Source organism: Acipenser ruthenus, chromosome 4, assembly GCF_902713425.1.
Source record: "Acipenser ruthenus chromosome 4, fAciRut3.2 maternal haplotype, whole genome shotgun sequence".
NCBI lineage: Eukaryota > Metazoa > Chordata > Actinopteri > Acipenseriformes > Acipenseridae > Acipenser > Acipenser ruthenus.
In genome coordinates, this window is record NC_081192.1 from 104,681,934 (window position 1) to 104,707,315 (window position 25,382).

The following is a 25,382-nucleotide window of genomic DNA, read 5'->3' on the forward strand; positions in this document are numbered from 1 at the left end:
TTGTGTGCCACCCAGAGGCTAAAGGGTTAATTGCACCCTGGCAATGTTTTCTTTCTTTTGTTTAGCAAGGTACAAAGAGTATACCTTGTAAATGACAAACATTCCTGTGTTTTGTTTTCTGGGTAGGAGCGGTTGAAGCTGACTGTATAATTGTAGTGTTATACAGTGTACTGCGAATATCCACTATCAAAACAACTTCAGCCTGGTCCAGTGAGAGGCATGCATAAAATAACAGGCACAAACCGAAGTTTTGAATCAGGAAAAAATGATAATACATCAAGGGTAAGTGCGGACCTTCGACATTATAATGAGATTTTTACATTTGCATGCTAAAGTATTTTGAAACAAACTAACTAAACTACCGCAGCAGGGATGAAACTAAGACTGAAAATGACTTTAATACATTTTCCTGTGAAATTGGGTTTAAAGCCTGATTTTAAACAATTCAATTTGGTGGGAACAAAAATGGAACTGTTTATTGAGAAAAACTATAAAGTCCAATCCCTTGTTTTTACCTGTCCTTGACAGAAGTAGAAGTATGGTTTGATCAATGGATGTAGATCTTCAATGTCCTGGGAGTATTATTGTAGTTCTCTACATTACTAAGAGATATTTTGAGTTATTGTGTATGGCTGTACAACAGTGAATTATACTGCACACAAGAGAAACAATGAACTGTATTTTTAATATAGCTGTGTCAGTAATACAATTCTTCAATAAGATAGTAAGCTGAGCGTCAATAATGTTCTTCTAGATCAGGGGTCTCCAACCCTGGTCCTGGAGAGCTACTGTGGCTGCTGGTTTTCGTTTCAACCGATCTCTCTATTACTTAATTGCACCAATTATTGGCTTAATTAGTCAAGATTAACAGGTGTTCCAGATCTTTAGCCACTGATGATATAAAGACACCTATAAAACCTGCTGGATAGAGGCTCTCCAGGACCAGGGATGGAGACCCTTGTTCTAGATAGTCCTCCTCAGTCTTCGAGAGTCGAGTCTGTCAGGCTTTTACATCATTAATGAGTGTTTTAATTGAGTAAGATACAACAAAACACTGCTTCCTTGATTTGTTTGTGTGATTCCCTAATGCATATGTGAAAATGAATTAACCTGAGTAATCAGTTTGCAAATGAGATTTGACACAAAGGGCTAGATTCTCAAAGCTCTTCATTCCAAACCGTCATTAGTATGATTTTTGTTTTTCAGAAAGGAAATAAATAAATAAATAAATAAAATGATTAAACCAGAAATAGACAAATAAGACAACAGTTATTTCTTATTTGTTTTACAGTTTACAGTAAAACAGGTTCTTTTTTCTATGCAGGAACCATTTGGCGTTAAAGGACATATTAAAAAATCCATAGGTCCTAAGTTTCAGCAACTGCAATGCAGGGCTAGACTATTGGTTGATTTAAAATGATATAATTTAAAATTTGAATTAAGAACCCATCAATGAATGGAGTGTACATACAATCATATGTTGATAATGACAAACAGTACAGTGAGCTTACATGTCAGTTTTATTTTGCGGGTTGTACAATGACTGTAATGGGTCTGCAGGCTTTAATGTCAATTTGCAGGTCTGACCCATGGAATGTGGGTCACGTGGGTGGTTTGAAATCTCTGTCACTGTTAACATTTTCCAATGTAAAAGACTATGGTAAAAGTGACTCTCATTCTCAGAGGCTATGCTCTTAATACTGATAACTGTCTTTGCATCAATATCCTCACACCACTTCCACTGCCAGAGTGATATCACAAGGCTGAATGATAAACAACTGGTGTTCAGTGGATCCAGCTGTGAACATTTTCCTACATCCTTTTCAGTCAGGGGGAATACTATTTTCTGTTTTCAATTGTATGATTCAATTGTACTGATTTATTTAGCACTTCACTGGTTACAGGGAATTTGAATCAATTCACTAAATGATCAAATGTCTAAGAGTTTAATTTCACAATTTAAATTCTGTTTTCCAATACTGAGGACTACAGTATATTTTATTGACTCACGACAACTTTTAATTAAGCTTGTCAAAAATGGATGGGTAATTGAAAGCGAACTACATTTGTCAGGTAAAAAAAAATAAAAAATACTATGTATCTGCCACAAAACCTCAGGAGACCCATGCCAACAAAGCTATTATGAGAGGATTTTGTGTTTGCTGAACGAGTTTGAGTGTGTTTTGTAGCATTAAGACTAATTCTATAAAGTTCTTCTTTAAGTGGCTGTGTAAAACACACACTTGAGACAAACTTAAATGGTAACTTGGCAATACCATAAAACTGCTGAGTAGAGTACTACCGTCTTGTATTGTACTTTTTTTTTTTTTTTTTTAAGTGAATACAATAGCAAAAGCGGGGCGCTTTAACAAGGCTCCAAACTAGCAACCGAAGTTTCCCGGTAAGTGTTACTAACCTACATGAACTGGAATCTGCAGGCCTGCCTGCGAGCTAGTCCGTGTTGCAAAACGCGGCCGTGCTTTACATACACACGGGTACAAGGACTGAACAGAAAAGCAGATACCGTCACCCTGTATGTTTCAATTAACCAGTGCACAACCCTTTCAGACACGCCTTGTTTTTATACTTCCTTTCTATACTAGCGGTAAAAAAAAAAAAAAAAGTAACCCTAGCCGCTACAAATGGGGAGTAGCATTGGTTATGCAGGCTCCTCCTCTGTTATGGCATAACTCATTTATATAGGGGAAACGGGTTATACTCTTCATAGCACAAACGTGAAAACACTCAAAACCAAAAATCTTATTAATTTATTCATAGTCAGATATTAAAGTTATCTATATAAAAAATAAACTAGATTAGGCCGGAAAGTCGTAAAGAGAAATCTGCAAAACATCATTCCTCATGAAGACCCCCCTTGAAACCGTAAACTAGAGGCTCCCAAAGCGCGCTCTGTGCAGTTTGGCGGTTGTTGTGGAGGAAGAGAGAAAACACATTAACTTTAATGTGTGTTTGTTCTTAGATAGTTTGTAATATTCTAGCTATTTTGTTTTTAAATTTCAAAAACTATGTCCGATGAGGAGCTCAAGGTTCCAGAAGAGCTGTTTAAAGATGTTAAATTCTACGTGGTTGGAGACATTGAACAAAAGGTAGAGCGACAATCTGCCCTGTGTATGGAGGGTATATTGTAATAGTGTGGATAGCCGCACTAATAGTTTGTATTTGCTTTAACAACGGGTTTGCATGCATGGATTTGTATACAAGTGTGTACTCATTATTATGTATGTATTGCTTAACCTAATTCATTGCTTCTGTTGTTGTTGGTGTACCTTAGTAAAACACAGCAGAGAAGAGCTTTTCTTTTGTAACAGGGCCTCTATTTTTTAAAATCTTTTTTTTGTTTAACTTTCTAAAATGAAAGTCTGTGCATCTATTTATTGTGTCATACCAGTGCGCTTATTTACCGAAACTGTTAGCACCTTGTGCTTCCTTATGGAGCGTGCACGTTTAATTTGTGTATTTACATTAGGTAATTCGAACAGTTTGCTAAATAGTGTGCTCTGCACTGCGCTTGCGCGAGTTGTGCTCCTGTCTGGGATTGAATGGCGTGCTCTAGCAGGATGTTGCTGGATTGAACTTCCTGCCAGATAGTGTACCCCTGCCTTGTCTTTTTGGATTGGTGGTGATTATGGATAGACCATAATCAGACCAAGCTTCTTTTAAAAGCTTATGCATAAGTAGTCTTATTTCCATCCCTGAAACAGTCATGAGTCATATTTTAGTGGAATACAGCATGCTGTCCATCTACCGTTCAAGATGTATTTGTTATGTATGCCAGAGTAATGAGAGAGGGAAATAACTATGGCATTCTGTTTATCCTTTTTCTTTTACAGTTTATATATATATATATATATATATATATATATATATATATATATATATATATATATATATATATATATATATATGAATATATATATATATATATATATATATATATATATATATATATATATATATATATATATGAATGACAACAGGACTGTAATTGAATGCAATTAAACATTTGGTGATATTAAGATAGATATAATTGTCATTTAACATCTGAATTTATTGTGTATGTAGTTCATGTAAATGTACCCTTTTCTTTAAAAATGTTTTAAGTTATTTGTTTTAAAATCTTTTAATCATGATCTTCATCGTTGTTGTTGTTGTGATTTATTATTAGGTAGTTCAGCTCTTGAAGGCTGGGAAAGCCAAAGAAGTGTCCTACAATGCGCTCGCTACACACATCATTGCAGTCGATGAGGACAATCCCGAGGTGGGAGAGGCACGTGAGGTCTTTGACTTGCCTGTTGTTAAGGTATGGACTATCAATCCCTTTCATTATTTGGGTGAAACAGTTTTAGGCGTTACCGTTTCAGACAGCCCCGCATAGTATACTGTTATTATATATTAATCAAAACCTTTATTTATCCAGATGAGTCGATTGAGATCAAATTCTCATTTCCAACAGCGACCTGGCATGAGACTCACACTACCACAGCAACAACATCAAACATTCTCATTGCTGTGTGTTTACATTATTAGAACCTCTCAGGATTACAGTACACCTTTAGAACAGTAGTACAAAGGTACAGTTGCTGGAAAGAGTACAAAAATACATTGTTCTTGTTCTACCAGCTCACACATTGTTTCCCCTTCTGCAAGCTGTTGAGTAGCAGTTCTAGGGCTCTCCCGAGTTTCTATACATGTGATCAGTTCAGCTGAGCATTTCCAGTTCTGCTTTAGGTTGGTAGGATTAATGTTTGAAATTTTGTTTTGCAGCCATCCTGGGTAATCTTGTCTGTTCGATGTGGAGATCTCCTGCCGTATCCTTGTTGTTTTGCATCACATAAATAAGTGCAGTATATGCACTTGTCTTGCATTAATGTTGGAATAGTGCAGTGTTTCTGTATTTCTATTTAGTTTTTGCAACAAATATCAACGTTTTAAAGTTTAAACAAATTCTGGCAAGCTCTCTGAAGATGTCATATTATTTATCCAAACTAATAGCATTTTGGAACTCCTGTAAAATGTACTTAACATGAAATTACTTTTAAGAAATTGTGCCAAAGAATGTTTACAAAAAGCCATAATCACCATAGGTTTTTTCATTTTTTTTTTTTTTAAATGTTTGTATTCCAAGTTGCCAGCTCTTTGCTGAACAAAACAGGTGTACTACATGATGTTAGCCTTCATTTTCCAGCACGTTTAGTTTTTCCTTGATAAATTACATATAGAGTGGCTGGTTTTTCTCCAGAATCAGGGCAGATTTTCTACGGCGTCACCGCATGTTTACCCAGGGTATGTACATTAAAATCATTTTGTTATTATTTTTAAGTTTCTCATTTTTACTTGCTAAGAAGTTTGTTCTTAAAGTAATAACTGTTTTTTACTGTTGTGTTCTTATGTGATGTTTGACTTTTTTTTTTTTTTTATCCCTAATGTTATTCCTGAACAACATGTTCATGAAATAAACCAATGCAAATAACCCCCAGGATCACTTTTATTTTGGGATTAAATAAACAGTCCACCGTTACTCTCTTTTAGCACTATTTGCCCTTTAACAAATGTCCTATTCAAGGTCGAAGCGTTCTGTGACATTGCAAAGACATGAATAGGTATATTTAATAGTTCTTGAAAGGGCTAATTATACAAATCATTGTGTATAATGGTTTTGTTATTGAGTGACTCATAGACCTCAGGAAATATGCAGAGAGGATCATCTACAGCAGGGCTTCTCAAACCCACTGTCTTCTGGTTTTCGTTCCAACTGAGCTCTCACTTACTTAACTAAACCCATAATTTAAATTTGCTTAATTAGGCCTTTTTAACTGTTTTCAGCTCTTAAACAGTTGCAGATTTCAAATTAGCTGTAACATTGTATAAATAACCTGAAATGTGTAACTTTTTAGGAGCTGAGAACAATTAAAACGGCCTAATTAAGCAAATGATTAGTTCAATTAAGAAAACCAGAAGACGCATGTCCCGAGGACTACAAAATGATATGGCCAAAGAAACTACAAAATGATATGGCCAAAGAAACTACAAAGTGATATGGCCAAAGAAACTACAAAATGATATGGCCAAAGAAACTACAAAATGATATGGCCAAAGAAACTACAAAATGATATGGCCAAAGAAACTACAAAATGATATGGCCAAAGAAACTACAAAATGATATGGCCAAAGAAACTACAAAATGATATGGCCAAAGAAACTACAAAATGATATGGCCAAAGAAACTACAAAATGATATGGCCAAAGAAACTACAAAATGATATGCCAAAAGAAACTACAAAATGATATGGCCAAAGAAACTACAAAATGATATGGCCAAAGTCTACTGGAAGCCATAGGAGTAGTGCAGTATTTCATGTTGGATTTCGAAATGTCACATATGTCAGTTTTCAAGTATGTGGAAAACTACAAAATGATATGTAATTCAGTATGTTAACGTAGCATTATTGAGCAGAGTTAATTCTATAGGGTGATGCAAAATTTTTGGCCATAGCTGTACACACCTGCCCTTAATAGAAGCAGAGAGAGTTGGGGGGGGGGGGGGGGGGGGATGTCTATATGCATTCTTAGAAATACATACTTAAAAAAAGAGAAAGACATGAACTAATTTTCATAATTGATATTTTGTTGCACCAGATTTCGTCCGAGGACCGCAATACACTCTGGGCTTTGATAACCTTTTATGGAGGGGATTGCCAGTTGAGCCTGAATAAGAAGTGTACTCATTTAATTGTACTTGAGCCAGCCGGGGTAAGTGTACTGCTTTCATGCTGGCTGCATATGTGCAGTCATGATTTTGGATGGTTTGAGTTGACAGGTAGGGACCAGCCAGCCAAATCTGTATGCTCTTGGTTACGTGTCATTGCCTCTTCAAAATGTCATTTTGTGCATATTTTAAAATTACAGCAACCTCTGTATTTTCACTAATTGAATTCACCAAGGGAACAGCTTACCCCATGGGTTATGTACAGTAACGTATTGCATTGAACCATGTTTGTGCTTTAACTAAGCTTAACCCTTTAAGGACCGGGATCATGTTAACACGATCAGAATGAAGTGGACTTCTAGGACTGTGATCGTATAAACACGACAAAAAAAGCACTTTGTTTTGATGACTTACAGGGCCACCTTACTTTGCAGTACAGTCTTGAAATACACATCATTGGATAGGGAAGGGACTAACCTTCAGATTTTTTTTTTGTGTGATGTCACTGAGAGGGACTGTGGCAAGGTGGCTGCTGATTAAGACGGGATGCAGAGGTGATGCAGTGCAGAATCAATCACACGTGAAAACTGTAATCCAATTTGGAAATGTTATTTTTATTTTTACACAAATCATGGTCTGGCAACCAAACAATAATCCTCCGGCTATACACCCCTGGAAAATAATAACGATTTGTAAACAAAATAAATAATAACACGTTATCCGCTCCCACAATACTACAAACACAAATCACCGGTCCGGGTGCGTGCAGTAGTGCTCAAGGTGGGTGATAACAAATAACAGTGACTGGTGGTGTTGTTCCGGGTAGTGCTGGCCCTAGGCGGAAAATCTGTAAAAAATTTGAAAAAAATGTAAAAAAATAAATTTTTAGTGGATTTTCTCACCTGGTCCTGGGGCAGCATCCCACAGAATGCTTGGTCCTGAAAGGGTTAAATGCAGCACTGCCCCCTGTAATGTCGGTCGCTCAGGTGAACGCATTGGATACAAGTTTGTTTTACTAGAAGGTCAAAATTCCAGGAAATGTGTTGTGCTGGTTTGGAAGTGGGAAGCTCGTCCCATCACCTCCTGGCTGATAGTGACAGTCTGTTTTTACTGCTTGATCACTCTAAAGCCCACCGCACACAGTCAGACTGAAGCAGTCCCGACTCGACTCATCTCATCTCATCTCAACTGGCCGTACAGAGTCTGGATGAATCGTAGCATTGTGCGTGCCCTTAAAACCAAGATTATGCAGATTTCAGTCGGGGTGTCTTCAGATTTGAAGATTGAACATGTTGATTCTTTTTCAGACTCAGTTTCGTTCAGATGTGATCAGTCTGTCTGTGTGCAGCGATTGCCGACCAAGAGTGACTGAGACCGATTAGTCATAAGGGTGTCAACCAATGGTGAAGCAGGTTTAAGTGACGTAGCTTGTCATGTAACTTGTCATACAAGATGGCGGAATATTGACAGCTTTAGTTCCACAGGTAAAAATACATTAGTCTTGAATTGCTCTGAGTGTCCCGAATTCAAAAATACCAGATATGTGCACATTTTAATAGTTTTTTTTAGGCGTTTACTAATCAAAGGTAAATGATCAATTTAGCTTTTTGTTATCAGTCTACTGGCAGCCTATATTTTCTTACTGCGCAAAACAGAAGTATGCAGTGCGTCGATCTCCAGTAGGTCACAAATCACAAGCTCCTAGATCCACACGCTGAGAAAAAAACACCAGTCAAATAAAAATCAACAGGTTGGATTTTATTTTCCACAGGCTAAAGTGTAGTAGACAAACTATACAAAAAGTCAAACACTGCCTGAAACATTTGCACGGTGTAAATGGTCAACAGCTAAATTATTAGGCTAAGCGCTTCTTTTGGTTGCTTCGCGGCGCGATCTCCACCGTCTAATCAACATACGATGCCATGCATAATATGAGGGACGCTATGTTGGGCAAAAATGTGTACAGGGCAGTATTAATTAAATCTGCATACATAGTAATCACCAGGATCTAGTTGTGGTCACTAATTCAGTCTTAGCAGTGTTCGACACCCAGTCGGGAAAAACTCAATTGTGACGTCAAACCAAAACTAAGCACAACTGATCGTGGAATCTGTGCAGACTCAGATGAGATGAGTCGGGACAGATTGAGTCGGGCTGTGTGTGGCGGGCCTAAGAGCAATAGATATGGCAAACACACTGATGAATAAAACATGCATGGAAACCCCATATACTTATGAATACTATTATACATGCACTATTGGATGACTGAACGTAATATATAATAGATATACAAACAGTATATTCCATGTGTAAACAAGCTTTTTCACGTAACTCATTTGTATGCGTTATATCTGTTATACTGCATGATGGGGCCAGCATTGAAAATCAGTACTAGATTCATGTGAACCTGGGAATTAATCTTCCTGTCTAACATAAATGTGCAGTTTCTGGCTGGTTATTTTCATTTCACATCAGTGATGCATCAGGTAGCCTGTCAGAATGTCTTCTGACTTCACAACATCAGCAGCTTCAATCCAGCCTCTTCAATCAAACATTTCAGTGGTTCCTGACTGCTCACCCAAAGTTGTGCGTTTTTGATTTGGTGCATCTGTACTACCTACTTGCATAGCCTCAAGTACCTAATTAAGCAGCAAGTACCCCATAAAAGGTCTTTTATTTTTTTATTGCCATTGCTCAAAGAAAATGGGAATAGTGCAAACACATCTGCTTTGTGTTCAGTTCAATTTAATGGGGCTTTTGACTGGTCTGGTAGACAGCAATAATACAGAGGGCTTTGTATCTACGTATACCAGGGTGTGTCTAGCTTGAGACGTTGTATTATCTGTGTATAAGGCTGTGCTCGGTTTATTACAGGAAGAGTGTTTAGTTTTTATAGCCCCATCCCCTCGACTACAGGGGCTGGCAACCAATAAACCTTTGCACAAGTGTTGTCAGAAATTACGAGTGCTTTTTTTTTTTTTTTTAATATCCTTGTGAGTGTCGAGTAAAAAAACAAAACAAAAAAATCCATTGATAAAATTGATGATTTGCTTAGGTACTTATCTGTAATCATTTGGCTCAACAAAATCTCACATTTTTAATTAACTGGGGCTTAAGTACCTGCATATTTTCAGTGTTATGGAAATCGGGCAACAGTAGACCTCTCCTAACATGGCTGCCAAATTCAGGGATATAGTTAGGATTTCAGATTTTGGAAGGGAATTTAGGTTGTGTGCATGTCTCTAAGTTTTTTTTTTTTTTTTTTTTTTGTAATAAGTTAAATAATATTAGACAGCAGTTTTTAAAAAAGAGGAGGTTTTGTCAATACAACTGTTAGAGAAAATATTACACTTCAAGATATTGTCTTTATATTTGGTACATACTACACAATTTGAAATATTGATGAAAACAAAACCTGGATACAATTTCTGAAAGTGTCACTGGGTATTCTGTCTTAAACTCCCAACGATGCAAAAATATTGTAATGTTGTTTTTTTTTTCTTTTAGGAAAAGTATGAATGTGCTTTAAAGCACAGCAGTATTAAAATAGTGACTCCAGACTGGGTGTTGGACTCTGTTGTTGACAAGTCCAGAAAGGAAGAGGAGACTTACCATCCACGACTGAATATCCAGGAAGAGGAGGAGGAGGAGAGCGAAGAGGAAGAATATGACAGGGGCTCGCAGTCTGATGGCAGCTACATTGAAAACAGATCAAGGAAATACAGCCCAGCCTCGTCTCGTGAGGGGTCCCCTGTGAGCTCAGAGGGGTTCTCCCCAAAGCAGCAGAAGAGGAGCGACCGATTGAAAAGTGAATTGATGTTTGACGATTCCTCTGACTCCTCGCCAGAGAAACAGGAGAGGAACCTAAACTGGACCCCAGCTGAGGTTCCCCAGTCAGTGGCTGCTAAGCACCGGCTGCCCCATGGGAAGGACTCCGGTCTAATAAACTTGTGTGCTAATGTACCACCAGCACCAGGCAGCATTGTGCCCCAAGAGGCACCGAGTAACTTGTGTGCAAATGTAGCACCAGGCAGTGCACTCCCCTCGGAGGCACGGAGTAACTTGTGTGCTAATGTACCACCAGCACCAGGCAGTGCTCTCCCCTTGGAGGCACGGAGTAACTTGGTGCCTTCGGGACAGAGTGCACAGGGACCAGAGAGGCAGGAAATGATGGCTTCTTGGAGCCCAGCTGTACGGACGTTGAGGAACATTACAAATAATGCAGATATTCAGCAAGCTAGCAGGCCATCAAATGTTGCACATGTAAGTTAAATCTGTTGATTTTCTGTGTTCGCTATGGCAGCACATATACGAAAATTGGATTTTCTTTATTGCACTTTTAAAAATGTATTTTTTGTTTATTTTCTATAAGTCGTTTGCCTGCCTGTTGATATTTGTATTAGTCACATGTATCTCTTTTTTGTTTTTTGTGTTTTTTTTTGTGTTTTTTTTGGTTTTTTCTGGCTGTCAGCTTTATCTTGATCGCCTAGATACTTTTATTTTGATTAATTAATTATTCTTTTCTGTGACTCATGTCAGTACAGTTACTGGGGAAGGATGAGCAACATAATCTGAAGAATTTAATGAAAAGGGTGATCTTAGAAAATACTACTTAAGAGTAAATAGTACTTAAGAGTCCTTGATTTTGTAATGGTCAAAAAAGCAGATGAATCTTTCATGAAAGGCTTAAGCTGTAATCGGATTTACCAGCATGTATCGATTTTGCCTGTGGATCAAGACATTACAAGGAGGATTTTAGTGTTACAATAGAATATCAGGACCCAATATGGTCTTTCATTGTACAGTTGTGATGTATTCTGGCAACCCTGTGATAAGGGGTCACAGATCTTCACAGCACTGCTTTGAACTCTCCTTTTAAAAATAACTATTTTATAGCAGACTGTAAAATACCAAGTGTGCCTACTGACATTTAAGTAGCACCATAAATATTTCAGCGGCTGACCAAAGGATACATTAATAAGGTAATTTAGAAAGCCAGAAACAATCTTCAGTTATCAAGATCAAACCAGTCCAGGTAATTGGACACTGAACAGTAATGTGTTAGAGATGAACTGTAGAGCAAGTTATAAATAATAATGCATCCAATCTGTGACCAATTGATTTTGTAGCAATCTAATCCAAGAAACATCGATAGCAAGTACCCTAACCTTGAGTAACAATCTTTTTTTGGTTGTGGCCTTGGATAATTAAATTATGTACAGAGCATTTAATATTTACTTTTTTCAGAACAGCATGGATTTGCTTGTTAGTGCAAGCAGTTAATGGGATATTTTGTTTAGATTTTTTTTGTTTGTTTTTTTAATAAACTAGCATGTTTATTCATTAAAACCTTAAATTTACAAGAAAATAAGACACGGGTGGGAAAAAATGGTCTACAATATTAGTAGTGTAGTGTGCTGTTTCTGCCCAGGATAGAGACACAAATTCAATCTGTTGAAAATTGATTGCCAAGTTGTTAAGGTAGCGATAACATGCATTTAATGCCATTTTTAAATCTGACAGTGTGATTTCAAAGCAATTTATGGAAATGCCCTGTTAGTAATAGAGCTGTGACAAATAACACCTTCAGTGATTTTTATTTTTTATTTTACATGCAGATATTTAATAATACAGGAAGTGGAATATGTAAAATATCAGAATATTACCCCCTTATTGGGAATAGACTGTCAAACCTGACATGACGATTATCAGTTTCTGTTTACAGTTTTAAGACCTACAGATATGCCAATAGAGGTGCACTCCATTTGAAGTTATGTGCTGTACCTATATGAACAATCTGAATTTTAAAATGTCTCTTAAAGGGGCATCGGCAAACTCTCACTGGAAAAGAAAATAAGCCAGACGATATACCCTGTTCACTCTGTCTGCTAACTAATCTGTTTTTTGTATTCCTTTTATAGATCTTGCAGACCCTTTCAGCCCCTACAAAATCTCTGGAACAAGTAGCAAATCAGACCCAGCAGGGGCATCCAAATGCAGTACTGTTTAACCAAGGAAAACCACAGCAGCCACCGGCGCAGCAGCAGCTAGCTCCAGAAGCACAATTGTTGCAGCTACAGCAACAGCAATCTCAGCAGGTCCAGCAGCAGCATAATCCTCAGCAGGTCCAGCAGCAGCAGCAGCAGCATAATCCTCAGCAGGTCCAGCAGCAGCATAATCCTCAGCAGCAGCAGCAGCACCAGCTACAGCAACAACAGCATTCTCTCTTACATCTCCAACCACAACAGCTTATGCAGTTGCATCAACAGCAACAACAGCAACAAATTCCCCAGCAAACCTTTCCACCACAACCACCACCACAGCAAACTCATCAGTTCCTCCATCAGCCACACCAGCAGCAGATCCACCAGCAAATCCTCACTCAACAAAATCATCAGCAGCAACAACATCAGTTTGCCCAACAGCAACAGCAGCAGTTGCGACCTCAGCAGTTGCATCGACAACAGCAACATGTTTTACAGCAGCAGTTGCAGCAGCTGCAGCAGCAGCACCGGTTACAACTACAGCAGCAACAACAGCAGCAAAACCAGCAACACTTGCACCCGCAAAGTGTACAACAGCATTTGCAGCAGTTGCAGCAGCAGCAGCAGCAGCAACAGCAACAGCAGCAGCACCTGTTGCAGCAACAGTTACAACAACAGCATTTGCAGCAGCTGCAGAAACAACAACTGCAACAGCAGACTGTGCAACATCAACATCTGCAGAGTCAGAATTCTCATCAGCAACAGAATCCACAGCTGCAGCAGCAACAGGCACAGCTGCAGCCACTGCAACCGCAACAGCTCTTTGGGCACGAGCCAGGACTAGACAGTATGTATTACATCTTTATCTATGATCCATCCTTTTATAGTTGGCCTGGCATTGTATTCACAGATTCCAGAACACATCTTCAACTTGATATCCAATTGAATGTGGCTACCATTTTGTATTTCAGTGACTAATTTCAGGATAATGGAGATCATACACTTTAGCATATTGCCCTCAAATTTCACAGTTGTTTCACAACCTCTCACCCACACCCTTTAAAATGTAGACTTCATATTTGCACGGCTAATTATTATTTTATTTTTATTTAATTTTTTTAATTTGGCAGGCGCCTTTATCCAAGGCCACTTACTGGTGTTACAGGGCAGTACAAGGTTACAATGCAAGGTCAATATTTAAATAGAATAGTTTACAATAAGTGAAAATTATACTGCAAATGTACAATATGAAATACGATGCAACAAGTTAGGATCACAACTATTTATATCTACAGTAACAAAGTAATAGTGCAAGGATATATAGCTTTGAATTGAATGCAAGCGTACATAGGGAGCCAGTGGAGAGTGTGAAGTATGAGTAGTGAGGTTGAGAGAAAGCAAGGCGAGCTGCAGAATTTTGAATGAGCTGAAGAGGTGGATAGCAGAGGCAGGGAGACCAGCAAGGAGAGGTTACAGTAGTGCAGTCTGGTGAGTACAAGAGCTTGGACCAGGAGTAGAGTGGAGTAAGCAGTGAGAAAAGGACAGATTCGGTAGAAGCAGCAAGTGCGTTTCAGGGGAAGGGAGGGAGGGTAACCTGGAGTAACACCTAGGTTTTTTGCAGAAGGATTCCTTGCGTCTAGGCTTGCCAGATTTTTTTGTTTTGTTTTTTGAGCACATGCTAATGTTTTCTTTATGATCACTGCCATTGTGTTTTTAACTCCAGTCCTTCTCTCTAGTTCCAGAGCACAGTTTCCTAGTGGGCTGCATCTTTTCTATTGCCGATTATCCCGAACAGATGTCCGACAAACAACTTCTAGCAACCTGGAAAAGGGTAAGTAGTTGCTACCGGGTGGGGGGTTAAATCAAATGTATACAAATATAACGTCAAAATAAGCCACTGTATTCTGTAAATAAATAAATAAATGAATGAGACCTTGAAGCCGAGGGGTCACTAGTCTACATGTTGCTAGAAAAATGTAGAAAGGGATACTTTTTTTTGTAGAAAGTGACTTGCAAGCTACTTTGTTGCAAGCAACTGTATCAAAGGACTTGATTTTGTAGAAGCAACATTATGTCATAGAATAAATCAGCCAATGAAAGTGATTTAAAAAGTCATGTGACTAGCTGCTTCTCTGGTGGGGGGAAAAAAAACAAAAGAACAATGGCAGAGAATTTATCCAAAGCCGGTGTGGGATATTGAGAGAGAGGCTCTCCTTATCGATTTTTTTAGGATGGTTCTTTTTTTATTATTATTTATTTTATTTATTTATTTATTTTTTTATAGGTGGTATAGGCAAGTAAATAAGTGTTCATCAGTCCGTTCCTGGTAGTTAATGACCAATTTGTCAGTAATGCCACGAGATGTAGTGGAGTGGCATTAAAGTCGACACAATTTATTAATATTATATTCCTTGTAAAAAAACAATTTACTATTATGAACTGTTTTAAACATAATGTTGTGTTGGCATCAGTCTAATATTAGAAATGACAACAAAAATGCCGGTTTGGTGCCGACGCTGAAGCTTTAGAGAGTTCATGTTACACTGCAGCGGTGTGTGGACGGTGTGTTGTGTTTAGAGAGTTCATGTTACACTGCAGCGGTGTGTGGACGGTGTGTTGTGTTTAGAGAGTTCATGTTACACTGCAGCGGTGTGTGGACGGTGTGTTGTGTTTAGAGAGTTCATGTTACACTGCAGCGGTGTGTGGACGGTGTGTTGTGTTTAGAGAGTTCATGTTACACTGCAGCGGTGTGTGGACGGTGTGTTGTGTTTAGAGAGTTCATGTTACACTGCAGCGGTGTGTGGACGGTGTGTTGTGTTTAGAGAGTTCATGTTACACTGCAGCGGTGTGTGGACGGTGTGTTGTGTTTAGAGAGTTCATGTTACACTGCAGCGGTGTGTGGACGGTGTGTTGTGTTTAGAGAGTTCATGTTACACTGCAGCGGTGTGTGGACGGTGTGTTGTGTTTAGAGAGTTCATGTTACACTGCAGCGGTGTGTGGACGGTGTGTTGTGTTTAGAGAGTTCATGTTACACTGCAGCGGTGTGTGGACGGTGTGTTGTGTTTAGAGAGTTCATGTTACACTGCAGCGGTGTGTGGACGGTGTGTTGTGTTTAGAGAGTTCATGTTACACTGCAGCGGTGTGTGGACGGTGTGTTGTGTTTAGAGAGTTCATGTTACACTGCAGCGGTGTGTGGACGGTGTGTTGTGTTTAGAGAGTTCATGTTACACTGCAGCGGTGTGTGGACGGTGTGTTGTGTTTAGAGAGTTCATGTTACACTGCAGCGGTGTGTGGACGGTGTGTTGTGTTTAGAGAGTTCATGTTACACTGCAGCGGTGTGTGGACGGTGTGTTGTGTTTAGAGAGTTCATGTTACACTGCAGCGGTGTGTGGACGGTGTGTTGTGTATAAGTTCCAAGTTGTTTTCAGTGGTCATTTTGTTCAAATAAAGGCTTTTATTTGATACAACTTATACTTTTTGTTGAAAGCCATTTGAACATTGCAGTTCAGATGCAGCTTGCAAATATTGTTATACAGTTACCTATTTCTGGCATAAAATAATCACATTTCAACTTCTCTATTTACAATTGGTTTTATTTACACGTTTACACAAATAAAACATAAAAACATTCAAGCAGGTTATTACTGTACCAGGTTACCTGTGCTTTAATATAGTACTTGATTGGTTGACCGTGACTTAATTATAAGTTAATTTCTATATATCTCATTGGCGGTCCATCAACTTTCTATCTGCAATAGGGCAGCAGTGTGGACTAGTGGTTAGGGCTCTGGGTTCAATCCTAGGTGGGGGGCACTGCTGCTGTACCCTTGAGCAAGGTACTTTACCTAGATTGCTCCAGTAAAAACCCAACTGTATAAATGGGTAATTGTATGTAAAAATAATGTGATATCTTGTAACAATTGTAAGTCGCCCTGGATAAGGGCATCTGCTAAGAAATAAATAATAATAATAATAATAATAATAATAATAATAATAATAATAATAATAATAATAATAATAATAATCTCTAATCTACAATTCCCCTGGAATTTGAAGCAACAGGTTTCATTCTACATTTTGTAGTAACATGTAGACTACTGTCCCCTTGGCTTAAGAGAAGGCAGTTGTGACTAACAGCAACTCCCACTAGCTGTCTCTCTTTCGTGAAGAAACTAGTGATATTATTATTTTGTAGTTTTTCCTGTGTCAGGGTTTATATTTAGGTAAGAACACAGTTTAGCTTTTTTTGCCTTTGTTCTTTTACAGAATATTTATTTAAAATATCAACGCCCAAATTACTTAAGCATGATTTGCTGGTGTGTGTGTGTGTGTGTGTGTTGTCTTGCAAGTTTCAAAATGTCCTTTTACTATTGTGTTAAGATTATTCAAGCACATGGTGGAACAGTGGACCCTTCTCTCAGCAGCCGATGCACACACCTTTTATGTGAAAGCCAAGTCAGCAATATGTTTGTTCAGGTAGGTAAATAAGACAAATCATATCTATATCTATACCAGATTCTGCCGAGTCAGTGCCCAGGGGGCGCGAAGTTGGTGTTGGTGTTGGTGTTGGTGGGGGAGGGGGGGGGCGCAGAGGCAAAATTCCAGTTGTAGGCCGGTGAAGTTTATGTGTTCTCTTCAGAGGAGCCGGCCAGGTTCGTGAAGTGTGTAAACAATGTCCAAACAAGATTTCTTTGTTCAATATTAGTTATTTCCTTGGCACAGGTTTATTGCTTTTGGTTACAACATTAGAATACAGAGCTCAAAGACACTTGATCAAAGTACCGTGTGGTAATGATCTTTAGGTCATCCATGGTGTGTCTGTTCCTTGTAAAGTGCTGAACTATTGGTTCATTGTTAAATTTGCATATGACACAAAAATAGGAGGGGTGGCAAACACTGTTGCAGCAGCAAAGGTCATTCAAAATGATCTAGACAGCATTCAGAACTGGGCAGACACATGGCATAAGAAATTTAATAAAGAAAAGGGTAAGGAACTGCACGCACGCAATAAAAATGTGCATTATAAATATCATAAGGGATATACTGAAATTGAAGAAGGAATCTATGAAAGACCTAGAAGTTTATGTTGACTCAGAAATGTCTTCATCTAGACAAGTTGGGGAAGCTATAAAAAAAGGCCAACAAGATGCTTGGAAATATTGTGAGAAGTGTTGAATTTAAATAATGGGAAGTAATGTTAAAATTTTACAATGCATTAATTAGACCTCTTCTAGAATATTGTTTTCAGTTCTGGTAACCTCGTTACAAAAAGGATATTGCTGCTCTAGAAAGAGTGCAATGAAGAGCGACCACAATTATCCCGGGTTTAAAAGGCATGTTGTATGCAGACAGGCTAAAAGAATTGAATCTATTCAGTCTCGAACAAAGAAGACTACACGGTGATCTGATCCAAGCATTCAAAATTCTAAAAGGTATAGACAATGTCGACACAGGGGACTTTTCTGACCTGAAAAAAGAAACAAGGACCAGGGGTCACAAATGGAGGTTAGATAAAGGGGCATTCAGAACAGAAAACAGGAGAAAATAATACTGTAGTTTTCAGGAAAAATCTTTCTTAAAGCAGTCCACTAGTAACAATGTACTGTAGTTTATTTGCTGTAAAACTGCTTGCATGTGTTTCTCATATGAATAGTGCTTTAATAATTCGGTACAGTTGGTAAAATAAATAAGTATTTATTGGTTCACTCATTGTTGAATCTACAATTTTCACCATTTTCTGTTCTTACTAGCTAGAGTAGAGAGAGCCATGTTACAGCAACAAGAGTAGGGGGTGGGGGGGGGAAATAAAAATCACTGAGTACGTAGTAAAGAGTTAATGATAAATTAAAAATAATAAGTTATAAAACTAAAGGTTTCACCTCAACCTAATTGGGGGGGGGGGGGTTGACGATCGGTACTGTTCACTTTTCTGTAATATACAACTCCAAAATGATTCCACAGAATAGAACTCTCACAAAACAGCTAGTTGCTTTTTTAAACAACTCGCCTCACATAGCACGCAGGCAACGCCACAACAGAGACAGACAGTCCTTCAGCGATCCAAATAAACATACAAAAATGTTTTATACAAGCGTCATCGCTGGGCTTCTGGGTAGTGAGGTTTTCAAAGCAATCTATAAAAAATAATGGAGAATAACAGTGTGGGTTTTTTTTTTTTTTTTTTTTTTTTTAAATGTGCAGTTGCAAAGCAGAATTCCATTCCAAAAATGCCAATTCCGTTCCCAGTGCCTAATTCCAAGATTGCGGCCGTAAAAAATCAGTAGCCCTACATATGTTCTGCAAACAATCATTCGCATTGGGGGGTTTTCTTTGTGTATTTTTGGGGTACCTCTAACCAAACCTGTTCTAAGATTTTGCGGAGGCATATAATATTTTCATTCTTTCGATACAAACCCATTTTTATATAATCTGTTACTATTTCATTTCTAACCACTTCAATATATATGTCTAACCATTTGTTTCTTCCCTCTGGAGGAGTCCAGTGGTGCTTTCTTTCATTTTTATTCCATGTTTACGCACATATTCTGATTCTGTGTGTGTTTCATCAGCAAAGTATTCCCATTCATTTAATTCTGTTATTAACATGTCCTTATTTATGTATCTTCTTGCCGGAACAAACTTGAGACCCTTGCATAGTATTGTTTTCTGTAGGCTGTTAATGTTTTACCAGATAAATTAAATACTGTGTCCACTTCATGACCCTTAGTGATCTTCTCTCTGTTTGTTTTAACTTTGATATTCTTACTTTTGTACACCCAATTGTAAGTTATGTCTTCATTACTAATATTATTTAATGCTTTTCCTAAATCCCTATTCTGCATTATTTTCTTTTTGTGTGTATGTATTTTATTCCTTGCAGTTGATGTATTTGATATGTATCTATTCATATCCCATTTAAGTATAATTGAAAATTATTATTTTTATTTAACCGATTAATTGATTCTCCATTACATGGAACTGAGGTTTCTGTTCTTCATATTTAAAGCATTCCTGGCCTATGTTTAAGTAAACATGTATTGGTCTATTTATAATATCTACAGCAGCAACAACGTCTGCATCTGTAGCCCATGTCTGGTGTTAATTAATGTGCAGTAATCATTTGTATTTGATGTGCCTTGCTTTGGTAGGCTTTGAGAGAGGGGAAGCGCTGTGTGACTGCCCACTGGCTGAATACCATCCTCAAAAAGAAAAAGATGGTCCCACCCCATAGAACCTTGCATTTTCCTTTTGCATTTCCCCCTGGAGGAAAACCTTGTTCACAGCATGTGAGTAACCTGGCTGTGGGAATGAAGAGTGGTGATGAAGGGTAAAAAGAGTTGAGTCAGGAATAGGTGCTAATGCTGTTGGAGGGCAGAATTAAACTCTGGTGGTGGGACAATAAATATACCCCTTAACAAAACTCGGGGGTGGGGGGGGGGGGGGATGGACTGCATGCAGTTGGGTGGTAATATTATATAATGTAGAGGGCATCATTCTACTAAATATTTTTATTCAAAGTGAATAATTGATAATATATGTTATATTAGTGCCTTGCAAAAGTATTCAGACCCCTGACCAATTCTCTCATATTACTGAATTACAAATGGTACATTGAAATTTCGTTCTGTTTGATATTTTATTTTAAAACACTGAAACTCAAAATCAATTATTGTAAGGTGACATTGGTTTTATGTTGGGAAATATTTTTAAGAAAAATAAAAAACGGAAATATCTTGCTTGCATAAGTATTCAACCCCTGTGCTGTGGAAGCTCCCAGTTTACACAGATGAAAGAAATTGCCCTAACGAGGACACAATTACCTAACCATTGGCTTCCACCTGTGAACCATTAAAGTTGCTGTCACATTTTCTGGATAAAAACCCTACTGTTGAAGGATCATTGGTCAGGCTGTGAATCTGAAGGAAAATGAAGACCAAAGAGCATTCTGCAGAAGTTAGAGATAAAGTAATATAAATGCATAGATTAGGGAAAGGGTACAAAATAATATCCAAGTGTTTGGATATCCCAGTGAGCACAGTTGGATCAATAATCAGGAAGTGGAAGCTGCATCACACCACCTAGGCACTGCCAAGAAAAGGTCGTCACTCAAAACTCAGCGCTCAAACAGGGAGACTTGTGAGAGAAGCCACAGAGAGGCCAACAATCACTTTGAAGGATCTACAGAGTTCAGTGGCTGGGAGTGGAGTAATGGTGCACCAGTCAACCATATCAAGAGCTCTGCATAACACTGGCCTGTATGGGAGGGTGGCAAGAAAGAAGCCGTTACTCAAAAAGTACCATCTGAAAGCACGTCTGGAGTTTGCCAGAAAGCATGAGAGTGACCCAGCTGCAATGTGGGAAAAGGTTTTGTGGTTAGATGAGACCAAGATAGAGCTTTTTGGCCAAAATTCAAAGCACTATGTGTGGCGCAAACCTAACACTGCTCATGCCTCAAGACACACCATCCCTACAGTGAAGTATGGTGGTGGCAGCATCATGCTGTGGGGATGCTTCTCATCAGCAGGGACTGGGCATCTTGTTAAAATTGAAGGAAGAATGGATGGAACAAAATACAGGGAAATACTGCAAGAGAACCTGCTTCAGTCTGCTGAAAAACTGAAGCTTGGGAGGAAATTCACCTTTCAGCAGGACAATGATCTGCCAAGAGGAATGGGCCAAAGTCACTCCGACACTGTGTGCAAAGCTGGTACATACTTACCCCAAAAGTCTTAAAGCTGTTATTGCAGCGAAAGGTGGTTCTACCAAATATTAATGTGTGGGGGTTGAATACTTATGCAAGCAAGATATTTCAGTTTTTTATTTTTCTTAAAAATATTTCCCAACATAAAACCAATGTCACCTTACAATAATTGATTTTGAGTTTCAGTGTTTTAAAATAAAATATCAAACAGAACGAAATTTCAATGTACCATTTGTAATTCAGTAATATGAGAGAATTGGTCAGGGGTCTGAATACTTTTGCAAGGCACTGTATGTAGCAGCAGCAGTGATCAATGGTAAGCCTGTTCATTTTGTTGGCTTGGATATCCATTCATGAATATTGCATGCTAACTATACTGTAAGGTGTATCGTTTTATGTATTGTGATATCATAATGTCCTACTTGCAGATCATTTCTGTGACTGGGTTTGTGGATACTGATCGGGATGACCTCAAGTTAATGGCTTATCTGGCAGGGGCAAAATACACTGGTTATTTGTGTCGCAGTAATACAGTGCTCATCTGCAAAGAGTAAGTATACCTGTAATACTTTTGAATAAGCTACACGTCGGAGATACAATGCAAGCACTGTCTTCACATTTTACAGTGTTACTGGACTATCTATGAACTTTCACATATTTGTTCCCTATTCAGACCCAGCGGGTTAAAATATGAAAAGGCCAAAGAATGGAGGATTCCTTGTGTAAATGCCCAGTGGTTGTGTGATATCCTTCTTGGAAACTTTGAAGCATTACGGCAGATTCAGCACAGTCGTTATTCAGTATTCAGTCTTCAGGATCCTCTAGCTCCCAATCAGCACCTCGTTTCAAATCTTTTAGGTAAGTGTTACGTTGTATTGTAAGACAGATGAACAGCATTTGCCTCTTAACCCTCAGAGTACTACAGGGCCGATGATCGGCCCACGGAGGTGTGCTGCGTGAGGACTAAAGGGCCGATTATCGGACATAGATCTGCCCTCCCATTTGCTCTGTGTTATTTTTTTATTGGTCAATTTTACATAGCAACAAACTGCCGAGCAATAGCAGAGGGCTTTGGTGTTAATATTAGCCAATTAAAATGGTTGTGAAACGAACATCTTTTTTTTTTTATTGGTTAAAAAGAAAACCCTGTCTCCTAGGCTTGCTGAGAGTTGAGAAATGGCGGATTAGAGAGTGAGTTTTTAAGCGATTCGGACAGAGAATATGTTGAAGGTTTTACGGCTTCTGAGGCTGATAAAACGTATAATTGGTTGGGACTGTATAGCTATGTGGATAGTGATGACAGCGATTTAAAAGAGGAGGAGGATGGAGAACAGGAGGATGACGAGGGGGATGAAGAGGAGGAGGATGTGGCGGGAGGTGACGACAGTACAGACAAAGACGTGCCTTTAATTCGGTTACTGAACAAAAACTTTGGAGTCCTGATTTGGACCCGTAACAGAATTGCCAAAACATAAAATAACATCGAACATAAAGAAGTATACATAGGTTAGTGACTTCACCAAATTGGATTTACAAACCACTGAAAAAAAACACTGATTGCAAAAGGACTTTACAGAGAATAAGCTTCCATGCCAATTCAGATGTCTCCACAACTCAAAGTAAGTTACGTGTATTATTATTATTAATAATAATAATAATAATAATAATAATAATAAGTAGTAGTTTTGCATATGCTTTTATATTTAATTAACACTTATTTGTGTTGGTATACATGTTGTACAATCTTTATATAAAAGAAAAGGCTTTCGAGGGCAAGTACGTTTACTGTGCTGTGTGGTTCCGATCTGTTTGTACAGATAGATGCGTTGCTTGCAAAATTGAATATATCTTTTGATTCATTGTTTGTAAACATCTGTGGTTTTTTACATTTAAAAAAAAACATTCTGGGGATTTATATGTCGTATTTTGAAAGTGTTTATGTGCATGGTTGGTTTTGAAAATAACTGATGTTTTGATGATAAACATACTGTTTGTATAACAAAGGTGTCTTTGCCAATACATATTTCTATATTCAGTCCAAAAATATATCAGTAACAGAGAACAAAAAACTTCAATGTCTTACGTTTCTTGTGATATATAGGTTTCATATAATATATATATTTTTGGGTGTAAAATTAAGTAATTTGCTACGCTATCCCAAGCGCTGTTATTTGCGTGTGACAGCTGTAGTCCTGTGGCGTAGAGCACTCGCCGTGACATAGTACTCTGAGGGTTAAAACATGAGTTATTTCTCAGGTGTAGAAGTAGTAGACATGTATCTTATTGCAATGGACCCCAAGTTGTGGAATTGGACCAGGAACTGAAATACTTTTTGGTGCTGAAGCCACAGTAGGCAATATAGATTTATGTTTTTTGTGAGTGAAAGTGTTGCCATGTATTTATTAATTACAGTCAGTAAATTGAGGGAAGCTTCTATTAATATTTCCATTAGAATTTGAAATGGAGGGTTTCAAAAGTTCTTGCACATAAATGTAGACAATTTCCTTAAGCAACTTCCATATGATATCAACTTCAGTGCAAAGTGATATGTTCTATAACAGTGGAAACCACAAAGTATGTAGATTTAGTTTTTACATACCTGTGGAACCATGGAATAGTTAGTTGGAAAAGGTTGGGAATGAGGCAGTAATGTAGTTCATGGATTGAAACAGTAATGTATTTAAAGTTGCATGATTTTATAATATGAAACGTTTGTTTTTCATGCAGCTGCTTGGCGGATACCATTAAAAATATCACAAGAACTCCTAATGGTAAGTGGTGTTTGTTCTCGTTGTTCTCGTTGTTGTTGTTGTTGTTGTTGTTGTTGTTGTTGTAATTTTAGGGTGGAATAAAGGATCCAAAAGAAACTGGTATTTCTATACTATCCACAAATCTTCATCTGAAAGAAACGTAACAGCAGGGGAGGTTTTCCACACCACTGCAGACTGTGCTTCTTAACACTGCAGACTTGGGCTTTGATAATGTGATTCCACTAACCTAGATTTTACTTTCATTTTTTTGTGCATTTGTAACTCGTTTTGCACAACACATGTTTTTGTTATCTGGGGGACTAACTTCATGCAAACACCATCTTGGTGCAAAATGTTACTGGCCAACACTAATTATGTATACAATTAATGCTGGGACAAACAGGGTTTTTCATGTTTGAATATTTTTTTTTAAGTGTAAACAAATGTTTCAGTATTCTTTTAATTTTGGACTATCTGTAAAGCAAGGTATTATTCATACTATATCTTGTGAGTAAATTAAACCCTGAATCCTGTCAAATGATTTATTAAAAGCTGCATTGGTTTCCTTTGCATGATATCTTTTTGATATTGTCATTTTAAAATGATAGCTTATGAATGGGTACAAACATGATGCATATAATAAGGTTGCAGCACTTTTTAAAGCTAGCAGTGAAGAGGGATAACCAGTGATTGTATTAGTCATGCAGCCCGTTGATGGAATCTGGTACAGTACATGGGGATTATGAGACATTGTAATGCAGTTCAGGATCTGTAGCACTAGAAACCAGGCTAAGGTACAACTCTCAAGTGCCAGTGTCTAGCAAATCTGAACTTGGGGCCAGGGAGACCTTGTTACTGTTCCACTAAGCACACCTGTTTGCAAACAACTGAAGTATTGGTCAAAAGCTTTGCATCACCCGATAGAATTAACTAAGTCATATGAAACCTGTTGAATAGTTTAGTGTTAACATATTGAATTATATACTACTTTGTAGTTTTCCATGTGACATTCCAAAATCTAACAAGATATACTGTACTACTATTATGGCTTCTAGTAGACTGTTTTGCGATATCATTTTGTAGTTTCTTTGATTACATGATGTTAAAGGGTACATAAGGACCTTTTATTTTAGTGTGTTACATGTTCCCATGTATTGCTACAACTGTTTGCGTAATGTGTGGGTGTGTGTTTTTTTTTAGTTTTTTTTTTTTACATTTTT

The 25,382-nt window shown here is 38.0% G+C and overlaps 1 protein-coding gene across 1 annotated transcript in view; it reads left to right on the top strand.

Moving 5' to 3' along the window:
• The first annotated feature begins 2,645 nt into the window (after positions 1–2,645).
• LOC117399539 (PAX-interacting protein 1-like) overlaps positions 2,646–25,382 on the top strand; it is a 34,972-nt gene continuing 12,235 nt past the window's right edge. Inside the window, exons 1-13 of the mRNA XM_059023325.1 lie at positions 2,646–3,107; positions 4,187–4,321; positions 4,786–4,829; positions 5,241–5,304; positions 6,658–6,771; positions 10,235–10,990; positions 12,649–13,558; positions 14,448–14,542; positions 17,092–17,187; positions 19,860–19,997; positions 21,841–21,962; positions 22,086–22,270; positions 24,140–24,183. Coding sequence (XP_058879308.1) covers positions 3,027–3,107; positions 4,187–4,321; positions 4,786–4,829; positions 5,241–5,304; positions 6,658–6,771; positions 10,235–10,990; positions 12,649–13,558; positions 14,448–14,542; positions 17,092–17,187; positions 19,860–19,997; positions 21,841–21,962; positions 22,086–22,270; positions 24,140–24,183 — 2,784 coding nt within the window. The 5' untranslated portion in view covers positions 2,646–3,026. The remainder of the gene's footprint in view (positions 3,108–4,186; positions 4,322–4,785; positions 4,830–5,240; positions 5,305–6,657; positions 6,772–10,234; positions 10,991–12,648; positions 13,559–14,447; positions 14,543–17,091; positions 17,188–19,859; positions 19,998–21,840; positions 21,963–22,085; positions 22,271–24,139; positions 24,184–25,382) is intronic.